Below are 19693 nucleotides of genomic sequence, written 5' to 3' on the forward strand. Positions count from 1 at the left end.
TCATGAGTTTGGTGGGGATGGAGTGCCTTGTCATTGGCAAGAAGGGATCTGGTGTACTTGATGGGTGCTGTTAGCTGCAAATCTTGGGAATGACAGACTCATGAAAGAGGGAGTTAGGCAGAAACTGTTCATGTTGGGTCTGCATAGTGCCGCTGAGCTGGTAGAAAAATGAGATTGAGTGGAGGCTGCAATCAAGCGCACTGAGACCAGCCAGAGCTCTTAGTGTCATCCCAGTTAGCAGCACAGTGAACCAACTGGCTCTATTCATGGCTCAGTATATATCTCCGTGAAATGTCATGGATGTCTTATTCCACTATCTCTGACTTCGAAGCCTGTCCTGATAGTATCTGTTTCGAAGACAAACTGCTCTGCTCCTGGAGACATCTACGATGGCAGCTATACCTCAGGGAAGAAAAACTAAATCTGTTAGAAAGTGATCAGATACTTTCCTGAAATAAGGCTTTGACGAGGAAGAAAGCAAAAAAGAAAATTTCTCTCATTGTTTCTTAGCAAATCTCCAGAATAGCAGAAGCAGCTCATTTCTGAGATAATCCCTGCTGTTTTTACTTTGCACCTACTCCATGATGCCTTAAGGCTGTGGGCGTTCGCTTCTCTCTGTAGTACGCTTCAGCTGCAGAAGGGTAGATGAGAGTGTGCTTCGGTGTGTTGAATCAGGTTGTTTACAGTCATAAGTGACGTTGTTCCTGTCAAGTACTACATATGTGTCTCTAGAAGTTTCTGGAAGCCAATTGAGTTTGTATAAGATCTGATTATAGATATACTGTCCTGAAAAATGAAATCATAGAATCAATGAATCATTTTCATTGGAAAAGACATGCAGGATCATTGAGTCCAAGTGCTAACCTAACAGTGTCACCAAACCATGTCCCTAAGAACCTCATCTACATGTCTTTTAAACCCCTCTAGGGATGGTGACTCCACCACTTCCCTGGGCAGCCTGTTCTAATGCCTGACAACCCTTTACAGGAAGAAATTTTCCTAATATCCAATCTAAACCACCCCTGGTGCAACTTGAGACCATTTCCTCTTGTCCTGTCACTTGCTACTTGGGAGAAGAAACCAACCCCCTCCATGCTCCAAGCTCCTTTCAGGCAGTTCAGAGATCAGAAGGTCTCCCCTCAGGTCCTGTTCTCCAGCTGAACCCCCCAGGTCCCTCAGCCGCTCCCATCACACTTGTGCTCCAGCCCCTTCCCCAGCTCTGGTCCCTTCTCTGAACTCACTCCAGCACCTCAAGGGCTTTCTTGGAGTGAGGGGCTGAACACAGTATTTGAGGTGTGGCCCATTTTGTGTCATGTCAATCTAGGCTAGAAAGTGTGCTTCTCAGGCCACGGAGACAGAGATGACTTCAGCCTCCAAGGACCTTCCATCAGCATTAAAGCTTAATTTAGAAGCAAAGGGTGAGGAAGCATGTGTATTGCTGCATCCCAGGCCCCACTGCATGGAGGACATCGCCCCTGGACCACTCTCCTGCCAGTCATATCTTCAGCTCCTGGGCACTGCTTCATCGCCTTGCCTGCCCAAAGCCACCCAAGAACACGGTGTTAATATTAAAAAACATCACAAAAGATCCAGAGGAGAATAAATTACCTCAACGGCACAGACTGAAAAAGAAGAAAGTCATCCCCTACAGCTATTCTGATTGACCTCTGACAGTCATGTTACAAGGCTCAGCGAGCACTCGGGGATTTGTGCAATTACACCAACTCACTGTTAAAACCATTGATTAAAAACAAAAAAGTGCTTCCACGGCAGACCTTGTTGATATATTCAGCCTCTCTGACAAAGAGGAAAGGGATGTTTTTTTCCAGGTGAACAGCATGCAGGTTTATTGAGATTTGCTTTTAATTGTTGTGGTTTAACCCCGGGTGACAACTAAGCACCACGCAGCCGCTCGCTCATTACTCCCTGGTGGGATGGGGGAGAGAATCAGAAGGGTAAAAGTGGGAAAATTCAGGGATTGAGATAAAGGAAGTTGAATAGGTAAAGCAAAAGCCATGCACACAGATTAGAACAAGGAATTCATTCTCCACTTCCCATGGGCAGGCAGATGTTCAGCCAACTCCAGGTAAGGCAGGTAATGGTGACTTTGGAAGGCAAACACTGTCACCCTAAACATCTCCCCCTTTCTTATTCTCTCAGCTCCATACAAGCTACTGTGAAGAAAATTAACTCTATCCCAGCCAAAATCATCACATTAATAAGTGAGAAAATCCCTGAGAAGCTGAAAAGTGACATGTCTGTGACACGAATGACAGAGTCATGTTTGGGGAACAAACTATTTCGAGGTAATTTGGGAAAGCAGCATGCTTTGCAAGTATGGCCTTTCATCTCGTGGCTTGAAGAAACTTCAATATTAATCAAATTAATCCTTCAAAAAGGAGGACTCTCTATCTCTATATCCATTTTACAGGCAGGGAAATGGAGGCAGCTGTATGGAAGGCAAAAAAAATAGTGAATATTCTGCCTTCTCTTTGTGATTTGTGTGTGCTGGTGAACAAGTCTCCTAGCAAGACATGAAAGTGGGCCAATCTATATAGTTCATCTGAAAGAAGGTTAAGAGGCAACAGAGATCAAACAGCAAAGTTCAAGAGGTGAGAAGATGCAGCTCTCCTAACGGAGTCACTGGGGCTGGTCCTTCATTAACAGGAGCCTCAGAGAGGTTCTTATGGAAAGAGGTGACCTGGTTTGACCAGAGGCTGGAGGGATTGATGTGTAAAGATGATTTGTGTGAAACGATCTGCTCTCTCTTTATGAAGAAGGTCAGGCTGGTAGGTACAAGGATTTTATCTGGGTTAGAAACCTTGGAAAAATGTACCTCTAGTTGGTCATGCAGAAATGGAAATGTCATCATCACTAATGACTTCTGAAGCCCTCCGTGAAGGCACTTTGGTGTTCAAGAAGAGTCTGGACAATGCCTTCAGACACATGGTGTGAACTATGGAGTTGTCATATGCAGGGACAGGAGTTGGACTTGATGATCCTTGTGGGTGCCTTCCCAGTGTAGGACCCCAACCAGCATTGGCCAGTCGTATCATCTCCAGATATAAGAAGACCTTCCCCATGTTGCCTGTTCGCAGAGGTGCTCTATATTTCCTCATAGGCTCTCCCAATGTCTCCATCTTTCCTGCCTTGATTTAGAGCTGTTCCCTTATCTTGTCCAGCACAATTGAAGAGAATATTTTCCCCCCTCTCTTTTTGCAGTGGCTTTTCTCAGATTTGGTGGCTCAAGTTTTCCCATCAACCTTTCCTTCTACAGGCAAAGCAACCCCGTTTACTCAGTCTTTCCTTGCAGGTCATGTTTTCTTGACCTGTTGTCATTCTCCAAGTTCCCTCTAGACTCTCTTCGGTCTCTGGCAAAATCTTTGCTGGAGCCTGTTGCCTACAGCTGAGGACTCTGCAGTGTGGGGTCAAGCAAAAGGTTTACTTCACCTGTCTAGAAGATTGTAATCCTATTTATACATCCCCTGATGATGTCTACCACTTTTACAAGAAACATTATTATGGATTCGTGTTCAGCTTGCAGTTCTGTCCTTCTGTGCAGCACTGGCCAGTTGTTCCCCATCATTCGTTCATGCACTTGTTTCCTTCTTCTAAACTCAGGTCCCTAAAGTTGACCTCAATTGTGTAGAATCTTATTTTCTTTGTCAATCATCACTTCTGGTTTGTTAGGATCGTTCTGAATACTGAAGCTGTCATCTAACCTCCTTGTTTGGTGTCATGTGTGTGTTTAATGAGGCTAATCCCCCTTCCATCACTCAACTCACTAAAAATGTAGATGGAGAGAGCAGAGCTTGGTGGACCCCACACAGTTTCTTCTTTTGTTATGATAACAGTCCATTTTCTAATTAAAAAAAAGAAAATTCACCTGCACCTCCAATCCATTTCCTCTGCCATACAAGAAAGCCTCTAATAGCATAAAGCTGTAATATCTGCTGTTTTTCTGCTAACTCCACTGCCTGCTGACTCGGTGCATAAAGAAGTTTATCATAGATTTGATATGACTTGTTGCCAGATGCACGCTGGCTGTTACTCTGTTTTTTACCATCAAATACTTTCAATGAATTTATTCCAGTTTTTTTTTTGCCAGAGGTGGAAATGAAGCTGATGGGTTTGCTATTTGCTTACTCTTCCTTTCTCCATATATTTAGTAAACAGGCACAGTAAGGGTCCTCCAGTCTGCCAAAGGGGCCGTGAATGGCTCTCAAGCCGCTTCAGGCATCCGAGGAGGAAAATCACAGAAACCCAGAAATACTGAGGTGGGAAGGAACCTCTGAAGGTCATCTTGTCCAACACGGCTCCTCAGAGCAGGGCCACCTAGAACAGGTTGCTCAGGCCCATGTTTAGTCAGAGCTTGAATGTCTCCAAGGATGGAGGATCCACAACCTCTGCACAACCTTTGCTGGTGTTTGACCACCCTTACCATAAAAACCAACCAACCAACCAAGCCAAAAATCAAAATCAACTAACCAACCAAAACCCACTTTTTTTTTTTTTTCTTTTTTAAGTGGAATTTCCCATATTTCAGTTAATCCCAGTTGCCTCCTGTCCTGTTACTGGGCACCATCAAGAAGAGATCCCTTAGTCATCTTCATGGCCCTTTGCTGCATTTGCTCCAATATCACAGAATCATAGAATTATAGAATGGTTTTGATTGGAAAAGACCTTTAAGATCATCAAGTCCAACCATTAACCTAACACAATATGTCCATGTCTGTCCTCCTTTTCCATTTCTTTCCAGTATGCTCATGCCTTTCTCAATCAAACTCAACTTCAAAAACATCAAACTTATCTAAAGTGCCCTCTAACATATTTCTTCCATGCTGAAATCTTGTCTTTCATTCCTACTACTAATAATGCTCAATGTCCCTCTAAATGGAGAATTATGTGTATAGGGGAACTCAAGTAGTTTTGCCTGCCAGTATCTTTCCCAATCCAAGAAACATGGACCAACCTACATCCTACGATTACATTAATTGCATGATTGACTTCTACAGGATATGCAAGGCAAGAAATAGTTGCGTGTCATTAAAATAGAAACTCATGCCTGTCCTTTCAGGCTTGCTTAGGTGTGATTGTTCCTTCATTTTTATTTCAGATGATGAGGATAAAGCTGTGATAAAATCTTAAAATCTTATTTCTTTTTTTTTGTTTGTTTGTTTGTTTCTTCTTTTCTGTATCTAGTATGTTAGGCAATGCTTGTTCCAATTTGTACAAACTGCCTTCACAGTAAATTGGACAAGTGTCCCTGAGGAGCAGTAGACAAAAGACTTGGGAGGTGCCATGGGGATGGGGAGGGAAATGCTTTTATTGCCAATCAAATTAAAAGTATTTAGATCTGCTCTTAAATTTTCCTGTAAATATATTACTGTGGAGTAGGAGTGTGTTTCCGGAGCTTTGTGAATAAAGGATATTTCAATAGCTTAGAAAGATAGGGCGGGAGGTGATTGTTTCTAAAAAGGTTCGATAAGCTAAACCAAAATATTTCCTTTTCAGTTCTTTTTTCTTTGCTTTGTAACAGCAAGGAAAAGTTTTAAAATGGAAGCATGCTTTGAAAATGCTAAATCAACACGAAACACTTGGAGTGCTCTAAAAGCCTTCCTTCCCTCCCCCTTTCACACCACTCTGTTGGGGAAAAAAATAGATGCATTCACTATTTGCCAAAGAAACACTTGCCCAGTTATAATCAAGTCATCTTACAACATGATGTAGGGTTTTACTCCACGCTTATTGTATGTGGCCTTGGGGAAGTTGTGACAGCAAATGCTTCCGCTTCCTTATCTCTAAAAAGGGAGGATGGGTCAGGATCAACCTTCATACAGAAGCAGTTTTTAAGCTGTCTTAATGTCCCACTTCCCTGCTAATGACAGTCTTAATTTGTAGCCATGCTGGGAGGTAAAGAAAATAAAATAACTCCTTATCTCTACCTGGATATTTTCTTGTAACTGTCTTCTGTGAGCCCATATTTTCCCAGGTGAGACTTTTGCTGGGTCTTGCGTTGCATTTTGTGATGGAGGTTGTGTTACTGTGGTAGTTGTGGGCTGACCTGAGAGCTGGGAGAAGCCAGATTTGTTCCCAAGTCCGCCACAGACTTCCCGATTGAATCTTCATCTGTTTCTTGTACACTGTTTAGTGGTTATGATGAAGAACTTTCATCAATACAGGGTTTAGATTTCATCCCGATTTCATCTGGATATTAGGAAAAATTTCTTCCCAGAAATGATTGTCAGGCATTGGAACAGGCTGCCCAGGGCAGTGCTGGAGTCACCATTCCTGGTGGGGTTGAACAGATGTGTAGATGAGGTTCTTGGAAGCATGGTTTAGTGCCAGTGTTAGGTTAATGGTTGGACTCGATGACCTTGAGAGTCTTTTCCAACCATAAGGATTCTATGATAATATATTTTTCTGGTGCTTATAGTTTTATATGCTTGACATGATCAACTGTTGTGTTGTTTTGTGTCTTGGGAACCCTTGGTTCGCAGATGGCTTCTTTTAACTTTCTCTCCTGTTTACTTCATTTTCTGCCTCCTCAATTCACACACAAATACACACACTCATCCTTCTGTCTGTCTGCTTGAGCTATTGCAGGTTGGTTGCCATAGGTCTGGACCGAAGGCTGCTTTTCTGAAATGAAAGATTTATGGCCTAGGGGTACCTGCAACCTCAGATGCCAATTATGTGTGTACGTGTTAGGCTGAGCCTGGGTGAAGAAGCTGTACTCTGGATTTTTTCTGCTTTTAGTGGATTTAACTCCCATCCCCTGGTCTCTCATGGCAGTTGCACTTTCATCCTCTTTTATGTGTCTGGCCCAATTAAGCGAGGATGGTGAGTGATTTTCTTCAGTTGTATAGTTTCCCTGTCTGGCGAGTCTCAGCAGTGATTTTTTGCTTGATTTTCAAGCTTTGAAAGGAAAAAGGAGAATGAAGTACAAGAGATGCCTGAGACCATTAGATTGTTCCTAACAGAGTCCAAAACTGGGAATTTCTGGTGCTCTACTCTCCATGAAGGACAAGCCAAAGGAACAGTTACAAATACACCCCTGTGTCAGTTCAACACGAAAGAGACTTCAACCTTCTGCTGAGGCATCCTATCAGTGCATATGCCAGGACATCAAGCAACACGTGGCCATGTGTCAAGAAGCTCTTATCAAGTTGGAGGCCTTTCCCAGCTTTATGTGTGTCAGAGGGAAAGTTGCTGGGCCAGGCCATGTGCAGTTTGAGTATCTAGGCCCAGGATGGAATATGACATCTCATGTCATCCCGCCTTACAGCTCAGCATCTTCTGGATTGTGCTGAAAGTATTGGAAGTGCTTGTTGGAGAAAATGAATTTATGGTCCAGGTTGTTCTTTAGTCAACAAGTGACATTTCTGAGACAGAGCAGCTCCCTACATGGAGGGCAGGTGATGTCTCCAGTCATCACAGAATGGCTGGGATTGGAAGAGACCTCTGGAGATCATCCAGTCCAACCCACCTGCTAAAGCAGGTTCACCAGAGCAGATCACACAGGAATGTGTCCAGGTGGGTTTGAATGTCTCCAGAGAAGCAGACTCCGCAATCTCTCTGGGCAGCCTGTTCCAGACCTCTAGCACCATCAAAGGAAAGAAGATTCTCCCCATATTAGAGATTGAATCTCCTGTGCTTCAGTCTGTGCCTGTTGCCCGTCATCCTATAATTGGACACCACTGAGAAGAGTCTGGTCCATCCTCTCAACACCCACCCTTGAAATACTTATAAACATTGATGAGATCCCCTCTCAGCTTTTCTTCTCCAGGCTGAACAGTCCCAGCTCTCTCAGTCTCTCCTCATAAGAAAGATGCTCCAGACCCCTCATCATCTCACCAACGTGTCCTCTCCACTGGACTCTCCCATCCTTCTCTACTGTAGCATTACTGCAGTGCTCCTCGATGGAAGGCTGCCTAGTAGTCAGCATTGTCTTCTGCCTTTTTCAGGGAGCAAGTTCCTGTTCTCAGCCTCCAGATTTTCACTTTTTGGTGCAATTTTTTCATTGTCTTGGTGTAAGGAAGCGACAGCTGGTTTTGGTCCTGTATCAGGCCCCAACTGATGCAGCACCTTTATCTCTTCGTTTGCCGTCATCATCTCCATGCCTTAGGGTTGAACTATTTTTAATATCAAAGTCCTGAGACCCTGCTGATATGCTGGAGGGTATCTGGGCCCCATGGTGAGCCACCACCTGTGGATGGGGAGCCAGAAAGTGGGAAGGAGTACTCGGACAGTGCTGCATTGATTTCATTCTACTGCTGTTACCTTAGGCCTTGCAGCTTCTTTTTTTTTTTTCCTGAACCAGCAAGAAAAAAATAACTCTGGCTCCAATATTTATACTAGAGGCCCAGGAGCTTATAATATAGCAGTAAACTGTCTCTTTTGAGAGCTCATCAAGACTGCAGTATGATGGATAGACTCCTAGCCAGCTGCGTAATGGTAATGTTCCAGAAGACAGCATTACCTTTTTTTGATCGAGTGCCTAGTCTTTGCCTACCAGCTCAGGATCTCAAAGCACTTTGTGAACGGTGAGGAATTAAAAGTCTTGCCGTGGCTGAAACAGATAAATGGTTACCCTTCATCACTGGAGAAAATAAGGCACAGGGAGATCAAATGACTTGTTTACCCCCAAGATCAACTGTAGTCCAGGAACCTGGATTTTAGTGTCATTTATTTATTTTTTGTTTTTGCAAGTAGACATCATAAAGTTTGGAGATAGTACTGGTTTTTTTCATCTGCCTTTTTTTTCCCTTTTTTCTTAGAATACTGTGTTTAACTGACTTTTTTACAGTGTTGTATCTGTCTTTTTTCTCTGTTTCCTTAGGTTTGAAGTGTAATCCCGCATCCATTGCTATCTAGAAAATGTCTTATGGATCCATTGATGGGAGTGGATTTGGGAGCAGGAATCCATTTGGAGGCCCTTCAAGACAAGGCTATCAACCTCTCGGTAAAGTATTGATCCCTCGATGTAATTCATTCCATTTGAGTCCCTGGGGAGCAAAGTTTAACTTACTCATGTCCAGTGTGGCTGGTGTATAAATATCACACTCTCTCCAGAGATTATTTCTGATGGTGATTTTTGAAGGTGAGAACCAAACTTTTGCTGGGTTCTGTTTGTATGATGAGGCACCACGTCTTACCGTGCTCCGGACTTGAGGCTGCAATGTGGAAAAGCAGTGCTGATGAGGATTTCGGAGGTATTTTGGGGGACTAGAAAAAGAAATGCGGAATATTCTGTTGACCTGCTCGTGTCTTTCCTTGTTTCCTCAGTGTCTTTGCAAGAATCTTGTCTAAATGGTTGTTTTGTGGCTGGCTGACTGTCGGCAACGAGATGACGGGAGTAGGTGGGAATATGTGCTGCGCTTCCACAAAGGGTAACTAACTGCTGTGGAGGCTGCTTGAATCTGGGAAATGTTCTTGGATGTGACAACAAGTTCAAAAACTTGCTCAGGAAATGCTGAAACAGTGGCTTGCAAACGGCCTTGGATTCTTTTTCTGTGGCGTGTTTTTAGGCAAAGACCAGATGTGCTTTCCTTACCTCTTCCCTCCTTGCCCCAAAGTACTCTAGAAAGTTTAAAGTAGGAAGAAAAAAGCATCCCAGTATCAACCTGTGTGTCTGAAATTGTCCCTGATGTGCAAGGCAAAGCTGCTCTTCATGAAAACTAATTCATAATGTGATGGTCATAACATGGAGCACAGCTAATGATTATAACCTCTCGCTTTTGTCTGTTGACTGTTGTCTGTAGAGCGTTGGCTCCACTGTGTCCCTTTCTTGACACAGGCAAGTTGTAGGAAGCATCTTTGGCCAGGAGAACACTGGGTAGCGCAATGCTTGCCCCTGTTGACATGGGCTGGCTTGTTCACAGAGGTAAGTCTCATCCTCCCCATTCTGAGCAGCTGTTCAGAAGTTCAGGCCACGTGGGCATGGGCGGATGAGACCACATCTCCAGCTGCCCAGATGTGTGCCAGATCCTGATCCAGATGAGCAGTTGCTGTAAGGCCAGATCTAAGTTAATCTAGTCTGGCTTTCAACAAGCCTTGTTAGCTGGATCATGTTCTTGCATTTAATTTTGGTCCTGCGTCTGGTGTAGACATGATTGGGAGCTCAGACCTCTGCAGAAGCATCAAAAAAAGTGACTTTATAACATGGCAAAGAGCTTTGTTGTCACTTTGCACTGGGAAAGAACATCACGCCTCTCTTCAATTGCCTTTGATTTTGGCTGGGCTGTTCATTGAGGCAGCCTGTCTTGATTTTCAGGTTTAGTGGGCTACAAATGTTCTTTGGGAAACATTTTGCTGGTTTGCAAACAGCTGTTTCCTCTGGATGGGAATATAAAAGAAGCATAGAAGTTTCTCTTTTTTTTTTTTTTGTTTTCTTACGAGTTTGGGTGTAGTTATGAATTTTTTCTTTTCTTTGAACATGGAGAAGGTATTGAAGTAAGTGAGAGTTGTCTGTTCAGTTGTAAATAGTGATTTTCAGGCTATTCTACAAGGCAAAATTGAAGGCATAAAAACAGGGAAGAATGGGATACTTGGGCACAATGGAAGAACCATAAAAAAAAGAGAATTGAAATGTGGACGAGACGAATGATGAATCTCAGTGCACTGTAGTTTAGGTTAAAAAAAACCATGAATACCTATTGTGCTGCATGAAAGGATCACTATTTTTACTGCAGATACACAGAATAATTCAAGACATTTGCAATCTTTAAATATTTGAGGAGCTGCATTGTTGTGCCCAGCTTGGCCACCATTTGGCGGTTACCGTCGTGACGCTGAAGCCACCCTCAGTGGATTGTGAAAAGCAGCTGATGTAGAAACATCAGCTTTTTTTTTGTCATACAGCCACGATCTGTCGGATGCTCAGCTGGAGCCTGTTAACATGTTGGCTTACGTCTTGGAGTTGAGTGCTGGCTTCCCCTCCATACAAGCAAACATCATCTCGGGTGCATTGTGACGGGCACATCATGAGGGTTCTCCAGGGCTGATTTACCCAGCAAGCCAAAAGTAGTTGCAAAGATGCTAAATACTGAGTTAGTCCCTTGGCTGAGCATCCTTGTAGAAAGGATTGCAAGGGAAGTAACCTGCTTGTGTTGGCCACGGGCAACTTGGAGAAATGTTTCTTAAGTGCATGAAGTTCAACATGGGCAAGTGCCGGATTTTGCACCTGGGACACGGCAACCCTGGCTGTACACACAGACTGGGGGACAAGATGCTGGAAAGCAGTTCCGCAGAGAGGGATCTGGGGGTTCTGTTTGATGGCAAGTTGAACGTGAGCCAACAGTGTCCCTGGCAGCCAAGAGGGACCCGTGTCCTGGTGCATCCAGCACAGCATGGCCAGCCGGGCAGGGAGGGGATTGTCCCGCTCTACTTTGCATTGGTGTGGCCTCACCTGGAGCATTCACTGTGTGCAGGGCTGGGGACACAGAATAAAAAGGTATTAAACTGCTGTGGAGTGTCCAGAAGAGCCTACAAAGTTGGGGAAGGTTTTGGAGAGGAAACCGTATGAGGAGGGGCTAAAGTCACTTGGTTTGTTCAGCCTGGGGAAGAGGAGACTGAGGAGAGAGCTCGTGGTGGTTACAGCTTCCTCGCAAGGGGAGGACGAGGGACAGGCACCGAACTCTTCTCTTTAGTGACCAGTGACAGAACCCGAGGGAATGGCGGGAAGATGTGCCAGGGGAGGTTCAGGTTGGACATGAGGAAAAGGTTCTTCACCCAGAGGGTGCTGGACACTGGAACAGGCTCCCCAGGGAGGTGTCACAGCTCCAAGCCTGTTCCAGTGTTCAAGAAGAGACTGGACAGTGTCCTCAGACACATGGTGTGAACTGTGAGGTTGTCCTGTGCAGGGACAGGAGTTGGACTGAATGTTCCTTGTGGATCCCTTCCAACTCAGGACATTCTATGATTCCTTTTTGTCTCAGTCAGAGGTGTTATATCTGAGCTTGTGTAGCTCCTCATGCCACTTCGCCATGGGAGACTGTGTAACCCATGCTGGATGACTTTTTGTTGTAGTATCCCCAAATATTGTCATTAATTAATTGTCAGGAGAGGGTAACGCAACACTAATCATCTGCCTCCTTCTCCTGAAAGATCAATGACTGGCTTGCTAACAGAAAACTGCCCGCTGTATTAGATAATGGTATGGGCTGGAACAAAAGAGCGTGGCATTCCTGCCAGCATGCGAATGTCTGCTCGCAGCAGGGCAGACAGTGATGGATATCTTCGGCGTGTGCTCTAAACCTCTTCTTTTTATATCTAATAAATAAATAAAACCAGGCACCAGCATCCCTGCAGATAGTTACCGTCCAACGATGGCGTGTGGTCCAGCAGTAATATGCAGGCGTCTGATAGGAAACCCTGAGATCTTATAAGGATAAAGGTGATGGGGATAGCACTGCTTAACAGCTTTTTGGTATTAAACTGACATGGATGTCACATACAAAAAACAAGCAGATTTTGGCAGCCCCAGGTTGCCCAAGGAGCTGGAGGCTTCTCACAACAAGGGGTCATAGAGTGGGATGGGAGAAAGAAAAATTGCTGGGGACTTCGTTTTTGAAAACTGTAATTTCATGAAAAAGAACAAAGAAAAGGGGACTTTAAAAAAAGAAAGAAGTTTACTTTGTTTGTTTTGTTTTAAAAAAAGTCATATTATCAAGAGAGTGTCCTCTTAACTTTTTTATTATTCTTTTCCATTTTCCTTATTATTTTCTTTTTCTTTTCTTTTCTTTTCTTTTCTTTTCTTTTCTTTTCTTTTCTTTTCTTTTCTTTTCTTTTCTTTTCTTTTCTTTTCTTTTCTTTTCTTTTCTTTTCTTTTCTTTTCTTTTCTTTTCTTTTCTTTTCTTTTCTTTTCTTTTCTCTTCTCTTCTCTTCTCTTCTCTTCTCTTCTCTTCTCTTCTCTTCTCTTCTCTTCTCTTCTCTTCTTTTCTTTTCTTTTCTTTTCTTTTCTTTTCTTTTCTTTTCTTTTCTTTTCTTTTCTTTTCTTTTCTTTTCTTTTCTTTTCTTCCTCTCCTCTCCTCTCCTCTCCTCTCCTCTCCTCTCCTCTCCTCTCCTCTCCTCTCCTCTCCTCTCCTCTCCTCTCCTCTCCTCTCCTCTCCTCTCCTCTCCTCTCCTCTCCTCTCCTCTCCTCTCCTCTCCTCTCCTCTCCTCTCCTCTCCTCTAAGATGCTTCCCTTGGCCCTGGGATGATGTGGTGATGACTCACAGCCCATCATGGGCTGTGTGATGGTTGACCTTGCCAACAAGCCTAATTAGAGAGATCCACAGGCTCCCTGTGCAGCAGTTTGGGGAGGAATCCCAGAGGCAGGTTTGTTTGGAATTTGTTTTGCCTGATAGTCCAGGATGTCAGACAGCGCTGGTTCAAACTCTGCTTTTGGTGGTGTTGCTGGATATCCAGGATTTCTTGAAAAAAGAAGCCAGTAGACTTTTTTATTAGTTTTATTTTTCTATCGGAAATTGTTGGGAGGAAAAAGATGGCACTGAACAAAACTCATATATTATGTAGCCTTAATCGGAGAGCACCATAAGGTGTCTCAAAAAGACCATCAGGATGGGTTGGAGTGTAGCAGTTTTTGGGGTTGACGATGTCATCCCACAGCCGATACAGAACAGTGGGCAGTGGCAAGTGGAGCTGTCACATCCCTGCTCTGCTGCTGTGAGTTGCGATCTCCTCCAGCAGCATCCACATCTGCTCCTCATTCTGCTCCCAAAAATCCATTGAAAACCAAGTGTTCCCCTGTTTCCTTATAGGAGCTTCTCTGGCCTTCAGCTGTGCATTGCTGTTGCATGGAGAAGATGGAAATTAGATAGTATAAAGTTTTTTTTTTTTTTTTTAATTATTTTTATTTTATAACCTGGGAAATGGGAAGGACTGAAATGACTTCAAATGATTTTTTTTTTGTTTTAAGTAATGTGACGTTTAAAATACAAACGCTGGACAACAGTAGGAATTAAACCCTGAATTGTTACTATTTTGATGTGTGCAACATGCACTCTCCACCTGTCCTCCCAAATCCATCTTTTTGTGGGGAAAATGAACAAAAGCTGCTGTGCAAAGGGAGGCGCAGGGGTCAGGGAATTCAAATAGCTTGAATTAAAATGCCACAAGCCAGGAAATTTTTAACACTGTTTTTATTAACCTCACTGTGCCCTGGACATTAAATGGCAGATTTGAAAGGGTGAGGGTGATTTCATATTCCAGAGATGCAATGTTTCCAGGTGCGCTCAAGGGACTGTTGGGTCAGTGCTTAATTTTACCGTGACTTCGTTTGGATCATTTTTCTTTCCCTTGCTTGTGAAGATACCATGTGGGACAGTGACCAGAGTTGTACTCAAGATATATCACATGTGCACCTTTCTCCTTCTCTGCTAGATTGGTTATCTTGTCACAGAACAAAATTAGATGGGTCCGTGCAAGTTATTATTGGCAGCGTTCGCTGGGTATATATCACTTAATTATCATTTTGAGACTTAGCCGTTGTTACATGATTTGTTCTCACAATTTTTTCCAGGAATTGGGTCTATAATCTACTTTGCCCTTCCCTCTCTACCACCTACCTGCCGCTATGATACACCATCCAGCTCTTGGGTGGAAAGTTCTAAGTGCTGGCAATGCTATTTCTGTCCTGTCTTAACAGTTGGACCATTCTTCTGTCCTCTACGTACCTCTCCAATCTTATTTTGCTCTTTCTTAACAGTTTTGGAAAGTGGTTTGTCCTTAAAAAAATAACTAACCAACCAACCAACCAACATGGGTTTCATTGTTGCCTTCAGGCTGGCAAAGTTGCAGAGCTCATGTGAGGGAGATGTTCAAACCAGTCATGATGCCTTTGGTGGGATGGAGATGGCAGGAGCTCTGCTGGAGACCAAGGCCCAGTGGCTAAAGCTTGGGTAGATGTTCTGTAGACAAATCTCACTCAAATGCTGTTGTATGAACCAGCGTTGTGGCTTGACCATGACATGGTCTCATTGCAGATCTGGATCTGATGGCAACCCATGGGAAGCAATCCACCACCATCTTTACATCTTGATCTTGCAAAGTGCTGAAGCTCATAACAAACTCTTAATTACACAAGAAGCCCCTCTGAGGTTAATTAACATTAAGCAGATGGTTAGTCCTTTTGCTATATTCAGACCTGAGTACTGCTTTGTTTTCTCATTAACTTCTCAAAGTAGAGGCGTAGATGAGGTTCTTAGGGACACAGTTTAGTGACAGTGTTAGGTTAGCAGTTGGACTCGATGATCTTGAGGGTCTTTTCGAACCGAATTGATTCTATGATTCTAAAATTACTTACAATACTTACAACACTATTAAAGGGACATTGAAACCCCTGGTCATTTCAGTGTACAACATTGTCCGAACAGTCTAGAAGGTGATCAAGATTTGGTCATGGCAACTGTTCCTCGCTGGAGTAATAAGCAACTCAACCATGCACTTAAATGTCCTTAGTAGAGAATGTTATCTGAGTTAAAAGCAGTGAAAGAAAGCAAACCCAAAATTTTAGAATCTTTTAGGGAGATTCAAAGCTACTATGCAATATTAGGGGTGTCTTTTTAAAAGTTAAAACCTTTAAAACTGAAGGATTGGACCATGTCTTGGTCACATTCAGTATAATAATATAACCAAAGCGTGTTTGAGATGGAGTCTTGTCAAGTGTAGAATGGAGGGAAGGACTGAAAGTGTAACCTTGTGTAGCACCTTTAATCCGTCATGCATAAGTGGGTTTACAAATGTTACTCCAGGGTTACCACAGGGTCTGTAAAGAATGTAAAGAAAGTGGACTTTCCTCTATTTTATACAGCACTAGACAATAAAATGACTTGTCAAATGTTGTGTAAAATGTTTCTGAGAGTCTTAATGATTGGCTTTCACTTCTAACTCTTGGGTCCTGTCATATTTTCTTGAATTTATGGGGACATGGAAGTAGAGAACATGGGTGTTGTATTAAATAGATTATTAATTGACCTGAAATAAAGTGCTGGTGAAAGCTTAGATGGAAATAATACCAAAAAACCTCATAATAAGATGGTCTGTCCCACTAGACAACCTCAAAAAGCTTTTTGTGCCATCTACAGAGGAATTATTTCATATTGTTGCTTTACTGTTGTTCAAGACTTCCAAGCATTATAAATTTATTTCCTTAGCCCAGTTAAACTAAATTTAGAGGATAGTCTCTCTTTTACATCCAGTTCTTAGAAATCTTAGCAGTAATTTAATGAATTAATAAACCTAAACATAAGAAAACATATTAGAAGAATAATGGACAGCATGTTTTATAGCAAATGGAATTGCCAGGAGAATTAACTTTCATACGCAAATTAACTTTGAAAGTGTCTGTTTTGAAAACCTCTGCCCTATCCCTTACGGCAATTTTAATATTATAGTAAATGTTTCACTATAATCTCAGTATTTCAGGGAAGTGGTTATGCATTTATTTGTATAACTAGCAAAACCAGAATGCGCCATTGGAATAAGTAACTGTTTGAATGAAGTATGTGAGGGTGGACTAACAACTTTATATGTTTAAATCAAATCAAATCAAATCAAAACAAAACAAAACAACCAACCAACAAACGAACTGGCATCCTGGGGTGGATTAGAAGTGGGGTGGTTAGTAGGTCGAGAGAGGTTCTCCTGCCCCTCTGCTCTGCCCTGCTGAGACCACACCTGGAATATTGTGTCCAGTTGTGGCCCCTCAGTTCCAGAAGGACAGGGAACTGCTGGAGAGAGTCCAGCGCAGGGCAACAGAGATGATGAAGGGAGTGGAGCATCTCCCGTGTGAGGAAAGGCTGAGGGAGCTGGAGCTCTGGAGCTGGAGAAGAGGAGACTGAGGGGTGGCCTCATTCATGTTTGCAGATAACTAAAGGGTGAGTGTCAGGAGGATGGAGCCAGGCTCTTCTCGGTGACAACCAATGGTAGGACAAGGGGCAATGGGTATGAACTTGAACACAGGAGGTTCCACTTAAATTTGAGAAGAAACTTCTTCATGGTGAGGGTGCCAGAGCCTGGCCCAGGCTGCCCAGGGAGGTTGTGGAGTCTCCTACTCTGGAGACATTCAAACCCTCCTGGACACCTTCCCGTGTAACCTCATCTGGGTGTTCCTGCTCCGGCGGGGAGATTGGACTGGATGAGCTTTCCAGGTCCCTTCCAATCCATGACATTCTGTGATTCTGTGAACAATAAAAACCAACCTCTTGGAAAAAGATAAAAATCTGTCTTCTCTACCAATTTTATTTTCTTTTTCTTGGTCATCCAAAACCATTTTACTGTAAACATGTAAAAATCATGCCAGTGGTCCAAATATTTAACAGAAAACCAGAAAGCAAAGACTCTGGCCTCTCCTTAGGCAACATTCAGCTGGAAATGCATTGAACCATCTCACCCTTTCAGAATAATTTGCTCCATTTTCCACTTGATTACCAGTTCCTTTAGTTTTCTAATGGGAACCCAGACCTGATGTTTTCCTCTTGGAATGTCTTTCCAGGTGGATTTATTTCCTTAAATTTGAAGATATTGTCTTGTGCTTTAGTTTCAGCTCCTGAGAAGTTTTACTGAAAAAACAACCAACCAACGGAACAACCAACCAACCAAAAAAAACCCAACACAAACAACTCAGCTGTCACATCACGCAAAGATTGGATAAGTTCTTCCCCGTTTCCCCAAAAATAAGACAGGGTCTTATATTAAGTTTAGCTCCAAAAGCTGTGTTATGGCTTATTTTCAGGGGGTGTCTTATTTTTCCATGGACAACAATCTACATTTATTGTTGAACAACAAAAAAAATCAGTATTTCTTCAAATATAGTCATGTCATCACATTCTATCACATCTGTCCTACTGCATTCAGTTGCCAATTAATTTTACTTTTTTACATATATATGGCTGCCTGGACACTATTTAAATTGACTTTTTTAATGAACTGTAACTAGTACTTATTTTTAGAGTAGTGCTTATATTTCGAGCATCCTCAAAAATCCTGAAAAATCATGCTAGGGCTTATTTACAGGGTAGGTCTTATTTTCGGGGAACAGGGTTGTTTAAGCTACTGAGACCTCAACAAGACATCAGTACTCTGAGATTTTTTTAATAATGTCATTTCCATGCGATTCTTTGCCAGCTTTCTCAGTTGCTCAAGAGTTCTTCTCCAGTTAGGAAAGCAGAGAGCTCTTTGCTTTAAATCCCTTGTCCAACAAGCCATGGGTGCTTGGCTGTATTATGACATTTGTGCAAGTGCTGCACATCTTCCTTAACATTTTCTGGACCCCTTCTCTTGTACGCTGTGCTTTGCATCCTGTTCTTTCCATCTTGAGGGTATCAGATATTTGTATCAGGAGCCTCTTTTCTTACATTGTGCCTATAAATAACTTTCTGAAGCAGGATGCATAGTTGGAATTGAATTTCAGGTGACAGTAGGATTAATCCAATGACCTTTTACATCTGTCCATGCTCACTGGATGGGGATCTGATGGAAGTGGGCTGAAGTTGGAGCTCTACTGCAGGTGTTTGCTTTTCCACCAGAGCCTTTTCACTATGCACATCCTGATGCTCAACTATGTCTTGCCATGCAGATGTGCCAACAGGGTAATTAGAATCTGAAATCAGTGGTAATTAAGGGAGTGGATTAAGGGAGTGGAGCATCTCCCTTATGAGGAAAGGCTGAGGGAGCTGGGTCTCTTCAGTTTGGAAAAGAAGAGACTGAGGGGTGACCCTATTAATGTTTACAAATATATAAAGGGTGAGTGTCAGGAGGATGGAGCCAGGCTCTTCTCGGTGACAACCAGCGGTAGGACAAGGGGTAATGGGTTCAAACTGAAATACAAGAGGTTCCACTTAAATTTGAGAAGAAATTTCTCAGTGAGGGTGCCAGAGCCTGGAAAAGGCTACCCAGGGAGGTCGTGGAGTCTCCTACTCTGGAGACATTCAAACCCGCCTGGACACCTTCCTGTGGAACCTCAGCTGGGTGTTCCTTCTCTGGTGGGGAGATTGGACTGGATGAGCTTTTGAGGTCCCTTCCAAACCCTGACATTCTGGGATTCTGTGATTCTGTGATTCTGTGTCTAGGGCTGCTAACATCTCTGAGGTGGTGTCTTCCCCCAGTTCAGTTCATCCAGTTGTTGTACCAGGAAAAAAAGCAGAATTGGGCTCCAGACGGCCATGAAAATGATTAGAGGGATGAGGAAAGGCTGAAAGAGTTGAGATGTTCAACCTGGAGAAGAGAAGGCTCTGGGAAGACCTTATTGTGACCTTTGGTACTTAAAAAGCATCTATAAGAAACATGGGGACAGACTTTTTAGCGGGGCTTGTTGTGATAATGCAAGGGGTGATGGTTTTAAACTAAAAGAGCGGAGATTCAGGCTGAGCATGAGAAAGAAATGTTTTACAATGAGGTGATGAAACACTAGCCCGGGTTGTTCAGAGAGGTGATGGATGTCTAGGTCACGTCTGCCACTGCTCTGTAATGTGACCTTGTGCAAATCTTCTAACTTCCCTGTTTTCTTGTTTCTTTGTCCTCCTGCTGCCTAATCTAATTAATTAAATACTTAAGGATGCAGAATATATCTTTCTTAATCAACTAGAAAAAGAGAGTTTAGCATCCTTTGTGTATATGTGCTTTTTCCTTTTTTCTCTTCGAAGATACAAGCGGAGTTGTTTAGTATTCGTTCCTGCAAGCAAAATGGGAA

At 43.0% G+C, this 19693-nt stretch overlaps 1 protein-coding gene across 15 annotated transcripts in view; it reads left to right on the forward strand.

Moving 5' to 3' along the window:
* Positions 1–19693, forward strand: part of TSNARE1 (t-SNARE domain containing 1) — a 535013-nt gene that overhangs the window by 119928 nt on the left and 395392 nt on the right. For all 15 annotated transcript variants that reach the window (XM_071803753.1, XM_071803759.1, XM_071803758.1 and 12 more), the window contains one exon: positions 8843–8965. In XM_071803753.1, coding sequence (XP_071659854.1) covers positions 8881–8965 — 85 coding nt within the window. In that variant the 5' untranslated portion in view covers positions 8843–8880. The remainder of the gene's footprint in view (positions 1–8842; positions 8966–19693) is intronic.

The sequence above is a fragment of the Patagioenas fasciata genome, chromosome 2 (genome assembly GCF_037038585.1).
Source record: "Patagioenas fasciata isolate bPatFas1 chromosome 2, bPatFas1.hap1, whole genome shotgun sequence".
NCBI classification, from domain to species: Eukaryota; Metazoa; Chordata; class Aves; order Columbiformes; family Columbidae; genus Patagioenas; species Patagioenas fasciata.